Here is a 7606-nt window from a genome sequence, read left to right on the forward strand (position 1 = left end):
TTGTCCTGAATAATGCTGTTCTTTCACCTTATAGAGCATAGCATTTACAACATTGCATTGTTCCAAATAATTCACCCTGTCAATTTCAAAACCATTCGAACGACATTTACGTTCAAGCCTTCGCACAACCAGTCACGCATTTAAATGCCATTACAGCATTTCTGTAATAGAGTAGTTGCGTAATGGGTAACTAACGCATTGCCCTAAGGACTGGTGTTACGTGGTCGAATTTCTTTACTCCACTAATTACACGACAGGCAAAGTACTGTACTTTTTATACTTTTTGTTAGGTTACTCTGGGTGGTATAACTCCAAATGTTGGATCAGTAAAGGAGTTTGCTAAATACTAGACAATTAAAAGCCAGTTTGATAAACAACAAAGATCCATCCCTTACCCAGGGCTCATTCTACTGAAGAGCTGCTAAAGATGATGAGATGTTTATGTTTAGCACTTGCACAAATTGTGCCCTTTTTGGATTAGATAACACAACGGTCCTCCAGTGAACACAGCAAATTTGCTCATTTCAGGCCCTTGTTTGGACGACAATGACATAGAAATGTACCAAAATGTACTGAAGACGAACGAGCAGGAAACTCAGAGGTACTGTTATAGTTTTCTCTTTCTTCTCCTTCTTTTTTCATTCTTCGTGGTCGTCATCTTCCAAAGTTGACGTTCTTTTTACTCAGTCGTCCCCTCATTGTGGAACAGCCTTCCTTCGCGCGTTCACTGGGTGCATGCTTTTAAGAAAGATATTTTAGATTACCTTTGACGTAGTTTTTTAGTAGTCGATTTTGCTTGCATATAAATATACATGGTTAGCAGTCTCATGTTTGTATTCTTATAATAATGTATTTTTATTACATAGAGAGCATTTTCATTACTGTTATTCCCTTTCTTTTCTGTTACGTAACTGTACAGTCCGTTTGATCATTTTAAGAGCGCTTTTAAAAGCACTATAACAAGTTGACCATATTAAGACTTGCATGCACTCTTTTACTTAATGAAATGAAGCAATCATATCTCCTGAGTATAACCATGTGATATGAATCTAAACTACATTATACAAGCTAACGAGGTTTGGCTCTTGAATGGATATCGTGATTTTTCGGCTTTCAAACGATTGCTTTGCTTTTGCATATGTACGAAAGCGTTTATTACAGTAACGGTTGTAAGATACGCAAAATGCAGTAATGTAAGTATTTTATAATCCTTTGTTTAAAATCCACGCGCAATCAAACTAGTTAGCTGCTTTCATTGGTTGGCCACATGGTATTCTTGAAAAAAAAAATCAATCCATTCATGGTGTGCCTGCACGGACAAATTGGCTAAAACCTTTTGAACAAATCGCTTACTGAACGAAATCATACATAATATACTGAACTGCGGATATGAAATCAAGTAAAGCTATGATCCTCGTAGTTATGGACGCAATTTTAGCAATTGCGTAGAGAAGCCTGAAAAATGTAGGATTTCAATGGGATTTGAACCCGTAACACCGCGATACCGACGACGACACACCTGTAATGGTAATGGTAATGGTAATGACTTTATTTTAAGAGGGTAGCACGTAACAGTTTAAGTATAACTGATGACCCTGTGGCCCTCTATAAAGTAATCTAGTCAATACACAAGGTTAACACAAATGAAGATAATAACAAGGTGATATATATATATAAGTTAAAAACATATTAGAAAAGTACATATATACATCATAATGTTAATAATAAAAACATACAAAAATTTCATTATCCAAATTATAGAAAATTCATATTACTATTTTGTCTGCTAAGTAAATTGTTTATAACTTTCTTTTTCAAGGCTTTAGCACTCTTTAGTTCTTTTAAGTCTTTATCCACGTTATTCCATTCTTTAGTTGATCGTACAGTAAAGTATCGCGAAGGCACGGGTTCAAACCCCGTAGAAGTCCCGAATTTTTCAGGTCTCTCTACGAAATTGCAAAAAATTGCGTCCATAACTACGAGGATCATAGCTTTACTTGAAATCGCACATTATTATGACGGGACCACCATGATCGTCACTACTGTTATTATTAGATTTTACATCCCCACAGCATTAGTAGTAGTAGTAGTAGTAGTAGTAGTAGTAGTAGTAGTAGTAGTAGTAGTAGTAGTAGTAGTAGTAGTAGTAGTAGTAGTAGTAGTAGTAGTAGTAGTAGTAGTAGTAGTGGTAGTAGAAGTAGTAGTAGTTGAAGTAGTAGCAACTTTATTACCATGTCAGAAACTTCTAGTTTGGGAGATATCATATACTTAGTCTAATGTGGAGACACAAATAATAATAGATAAAATTATTTACAAAGAAATACTATCTACTAGATTCTAAAATTAAGTCATATATACAAAAATGCATAAACTATAAAAACATTTACAAAGAACACCTACAGCACCTGCAGTCACAATCTAATCAGGAGCTGAGGTCGCGCTTACGAATACGGGAAAAACTGGCTAACGATGTAACTGATCTGTCTGCAGTTGTCAGTTTGCAACCATTGAACATACGCTTATTAGCGATTGTCATTAAATGTGCAAGCAAATACACAATTTTCAGGCCAGCATAAAAGCTTGTCTGGAACCTCTTTCCTTAAAAGTATTTATCGCGTTAACTGGGTTAGTAGCCAAGTTGTCTTTTCCGTGAGCCATTTCTAAAGCGATGTGATTTCCATTGACCCCTGGGTCGGCCTCGTCTGTGTGTGCAACACGGTTTTCCTTTCGAAAACACCAGAAGAAAACAATTTCACAACAAGTGCAAAAATGGCGGAGCTCATTGCGGTAGTTAGAGCTCTGACAGGCGTATAAAATTGGATTCCAAAATGAATTTGAGATAAGCAAAAATCGAGATATTCTATGAAGAAAGTACAATTTGTCATAGTTGGTTTGCACGATGCTTGTGTCCGCAAAAACTAGGAACGTAAAAAATATTGCAAATGGCAAAGAGCAAAGAGCAAACGCTATGCTTAGCCACACAAGAAGACGAGCCAGTTGTTTCTTTTCCAGCCTTTCAGCTTCTGTAATAGTAGATGCCGAGCAGATTGTTTTTGTGAAGTACAAACCTCGAACAATTCCAATGTAACAAAATAAAACCACGAGAGAGCTTACGAAACCAAAACAGATGCAAGTAAATATAATATACGGCTTCTGAAAAGTGTACTCCTGTAAAGTCCACGGGCGTTTGCACGGGTACCTGGAGGATGCACTGATGTTAAAAGTATTGGCTATAATATCAGGGATGCAAGATACTACGGCAACAATCCAAAGCATAGCAACAACATATCCAACGGATGTCTTGGACATTCTCAATGTGGTATGAAAAGGTTTAACAAGTGCCAAATATCTTTCTACTGCAATTGTGCAAACCGTGAGAACTGATGCGTTGATGGAGATTGGTACAATGGCATTTCCCGCAAACAGCTTGCAGATCAAATCTCCTGTGAGTCCCTGAAGACGAACCGATGTGAGAGCAAAGTCATATAATCCAGGACAGAGTAAGAGAGTCAATAAATCAGCAACAGCCAAGTTCATCAGGAGGTAGTTGGTTGTTGTGTGCATTGATGGTGTTTTGCGAACAATGATGATCACCAGGCAGTTTCCAGTGACGCCAAAGATAATAATAAACGAGTACAACGACGCAAAAAGTATATCCTGAGTTGAGATGAACTCATTAAGAGATGGCCTTGTAGTATTATTCTTCATTTTCTCGTCGTCAAAAGCAACCACCTTGAACAAGTCACTCTGAGGTTTTCAACATATAATGTACACTGAAATCCTATTTAATTTGAATGCACCATCTTGTCGAAGCCTGGGCGTTGATGCTGCAAAAGAGGATTTATCAAAGTTTTTGTACATTTATTTGATATGCAATGACGCTCGTATAAAGTGTATGATTAGTTTAATGTCAACGAGTCATTGAGATCTTGCGCGGAAATTAAGTTCTCTCACTCCAGATGAAAAATGAGAGTTAAGGCGATTCAGTTGATAGACCAAACTCAACTACGATTCGTAGATTCAGTAATTATTAAGCAAAAGAATTGTTTCGATACTGATATAATAGACATCCATCATTACTTTCTTCTCAATATTAATCGCGCCTCAGTGATGATTTTCCGGAATAACTTTTGTTTTCCTTCAACTGAGAGCACCTCTGCGTAATAAAGATGAAACGTTTGTGTATCTAACAGCAAAACCTTCTATGTTTTTCAGTTTGATCCGTCGTAGTTCTATAAACTTCCAAGTGTAATTATCTTTTGGTCAAATGAATGAAGGGGGTAGTTTCTAAAGAAACTGTGGTGCTGCGTCGGTGGGGAAGTAGTATAAAAAAAATTGGGTTTTATCAACGGTCGGAGTTGATAATGTAAATTTGGCCACCGTACAGAGATTCTAAAAGCTGACGTTTCGAGTGTTAGCCCTTTGTCATTCGCTCTGACGAAGGGCTAACGCTCGAAACGTCAGCTTTTAGAATCTCTGTACGGTGGCCAATTGACATTATCAACTCCGTTGATAAAAACAATTTTTTGTATCTCAAGATCACTTGTGTTTATAACCAATCCATTAACAAAGAAGCTTCCGTCATATATTTTGTCAGTCAAGAGACAATTTACTTAAATCATAAGGGATATTGACCTGCAGGTGCGATTTGGATCTTAGCTTTTCTTTTCTTTCCTGCTACGGTTTCTTTTATGTGTTGGCTTGAAAGCCTTTTATTATATAGATTTCACTGTCGCCTTGTGACATTTTTTTCATCGTGGATGTCCAGTGACAGCTTTCGCACCTGTGCAATGTACGGCGATATCTCCTCATTTCCGACACTGATTCCGCTAACCTCCGACCGGAATAATTCAGTCAAACCTCAATCTCATCTCTCCATCTTCTTATGGAGGACATGCGAAACGGAAACAGCTTTGAATCTGGTATGACTATGAGTTCGTCAGCGGCACTGATAAATACTATGCAATTTTTATTTATGCAGGCCGATTCAAAACGCCACTCCGACGGTGGAAGTTTTATTCTCTCAGTATTGAACGACTGACGTTCAAACACAAATATTTATGCCTCAAATATGGCAACTGACGGACAGTTGTAGTTCCCTACAAATTGACAAAATTTCCCAAGCGATTCTAAGCGCATTAGATCAGACCCACATGTATTTTGCGCTATATAAGCAATAAATTATTATTAGTAGTAGTATCTTCTTCAGTTTATAAATTCGTTCACACCTTTTTTTTACGTTGAATGGAAAAAGTGGAAAGAGAGTATCAGTCAGATAAATAAAGCTCACACATAATTCATGAAGTTTGAAATCAATTTGAGTCGCGAAACATTGGCAATGACCACCTGAGCTACAGCTTTAAAATTCATTTTAAAATCGCCAGAATTCACTAGAAAAACTTGGGAAACATCTTGAATCTTGAATAGCATTGCTTTCTGTTAGCATTCTGTTTGAGTGCCGTTTACTCGGACTTGGACGGACTTACCTTGATTATGCTCCTCCAACAGAGAGAGTCAAAATTTGTTGCCTGAAGCGTTGATTGGTAGTCACGTTGTCTCATATCTCCCGATGCCTTAAAAAATAAGAATGAATAGATGCCCCTTCTACGGGTGTAAGGGAATTGAGAATTTCTCTCTTCTAAACTTCAAAATTACTTAAATCAAGAGAAAACCAATTTCTTTTGGGTCAACTTATTTTTTAAAAAACAAATACAGTTATTACACAAATGTCTCCGAGCAGGTGACGATTTCCCCGCCTCGCATCTCGATGACAAAACTGAGTATCAGTTGACAATAGCAAACGGAGCTTCTTTTAGCTAAGGTAATCCATCTTTATCTAAAAAAAAAGAGATACTTCTTATCTGCTTGGGTAACTTTTCTTTCTAAGTAGACTTAAAGAACAATATTTTGAAATACTGATAAAGTACGTAATTAGTTTCGTCAGTATTCAGACTGTTATTGTGGTTTGCATATATTCAGTTTATCTGAAGCGTCCATTAGCCTACTGTAAGCTTGATTACCAGCCACTGTTTCGGGGAATGAGCCAGCCCTCACTCCCGTATGAGCGGCAATGGAGCCTTGCAATTGATTGTCTTTAAGTCGCAGTCAAATATTTGGGGAAACCATAAAGGAAATGTTATAATAGCATGCATGGGTGTGCTGGGGCCGGCTGTTCAAAAGCCGATTAACTGAATTCGAATCCAGGATTAGCGTAAACGTATCATGTTTTGACTTTTTGGTGAAAGTTTCTTTGGCTTATTTTTGTTTTTCAAAATTGACTTCTTTTAATCTAAAGTTTTGTCGAATATCAGCGTTGAACAGTAGTGGGAGTAGAAAATAAACTCCTTGGTTATTTTTTAATCTGGGGTTAGCGTTAATCGGCTATTCAACGGCCGGGCCCTAAGGCGCTAAGGCAGTGTGGCCCAGTGGTTAGGGCGCTTGCCTTGAGATCCGGTGATCCCGGGTTCAAGACCCGCTCTGACCACCCGTTGAATTTGTTCCTGGTTCAATTCCCAGCTGCACTTCTAAATAGCCAACTAGTTTGCCTCCGGCCAGTTGGGATTCTTAACAGTTGTTGTTTTGTTCATTGTGTTTCATTGGCCCTGAAAAGCTCCCATGGGGAGCGGTCAGTTAATTAATATCGTTTATCTTGGTCCTGAATGGAAAATCGCGCTGGTCTGCGGCAAATGTCGGTGTCTTAAGGTGTAAAGCGCCCGTGGGAAAATAAACGACGTAGGATGCAGCAGATGGCATAAGTTATACCATGCGCAGTATCCTTGTCGAAAGTACAGTGTAATTATGGGATTACTACTACGCTTTGTGAATGGCGTGAAAATTTCGCGCCAATTTTTCAGCCACTAAGAATAATAGAGACGTACATTTTCCCGCGAATTTAGCGCGCACGTTTCATAAAAATTGCCTCAGATTCTGATCGTCTCTTCGCGAGTGAAATGAAGGTGTCCTTTGGGTTAGCCGTTGGCAGTACAAAGGACCAAAATTTAGACGGAAACAAGTGCTGATTTTTCCCAACTCCATACAATTGCGTGGAATAATTCTAAAATTATCACAACAAACCGGGGGTCTATTTTGGCTTTGTTTGGAAGCTTGGCGCATCGTTTCCGCCCACTCTCCTTTTAACTTTGATGATAACTGGCTTTAAGATCACAACGATTTATTTTACACAACGAAGGACTGTGATCAGTGAGCGGGAATGTCGAAACGTTCTTTTGTGGAACGCACCTTTGTAAGTTGCTATTATTCATTAATTTGAAGAACGCTTTGAATATGTAAGAGCTACTTGGTGCACAGCCCAATCCGACTTCATGATCAGTCAATGAATGTTATCAATACCTACTAAGGTGGAAAACTTGTAAAAGTGTTGAAATTCTTTAAAAACAGTTCAATATATGATTCATTTCATGTATCATTTTATCGTTGATTCATTCATCACGGGAACATTAGAAAGCACAAATGACCAGCTCCCATCATCAGTGGCTTCATAGCTAAGTTCGTAAGAGATTCGCACCGATATCGCGAGGTCACGGATTCAAACCCCATTGAAGTCCTGAATTTTTCAGACTGTCACAGCGGAATTTTTGGTCGAATG

The 7606-nt window shown here is 38.2% G+C and overlaps 1 protein-coding gene across 1 annotated transcript; it reads right to left on the reverse strand.

The window, feature by feature from the left end:
* Window positions 1-2301: 2301 nt before the first annotated feature.
* LOC137991060 (QRFP-like peptide receptor) lies at window positions 2302-5771 on the reverse strand. Its single transcript, XM_068836185.1, has 2 exons — window positions 5487-5771; window positions 2302-3827 (listed from the first exon to the last, which is right to left on the reverse strand). The coding sequence occupies exon 2, from the start codon at window positions 3706-3708 to the stop codon at window positions 2563-2565; it is 1146 nt and encodes a 381-aa protein (XP_068692286.1). The 5' UTR covers window positions 3709-3827; window positions 5487-5771; the 3' UTR covers window positions 2302-2562.
* Between the last annotated feature and the right edge of the window lie 1835 nt (window positions 5772-7606).

This window comes from Montipora foliosa, chromosome 2 (assembly GCF_036669935.1).
Source record: "Montipora foliosa isolate CH-2021 chromosome 2, ASM3666993v2, whole genome shotgun sequence".
NCBI lineage: Eukaryota > Metazoa > Cnidaria > Anthozoa > Scleractinia > Acroporidae > Montipora > Montipora foliosa.

What these genes read in the sequence shown, in the direction of transcription:
- LOC137991060 (XM_068836185.1), bottom strand. Translation starts at nt 3,708, where the DNA reads ATGAAGAATAATACTACAAGGCCATCTCTTAATGAGTTCATCTCAACT.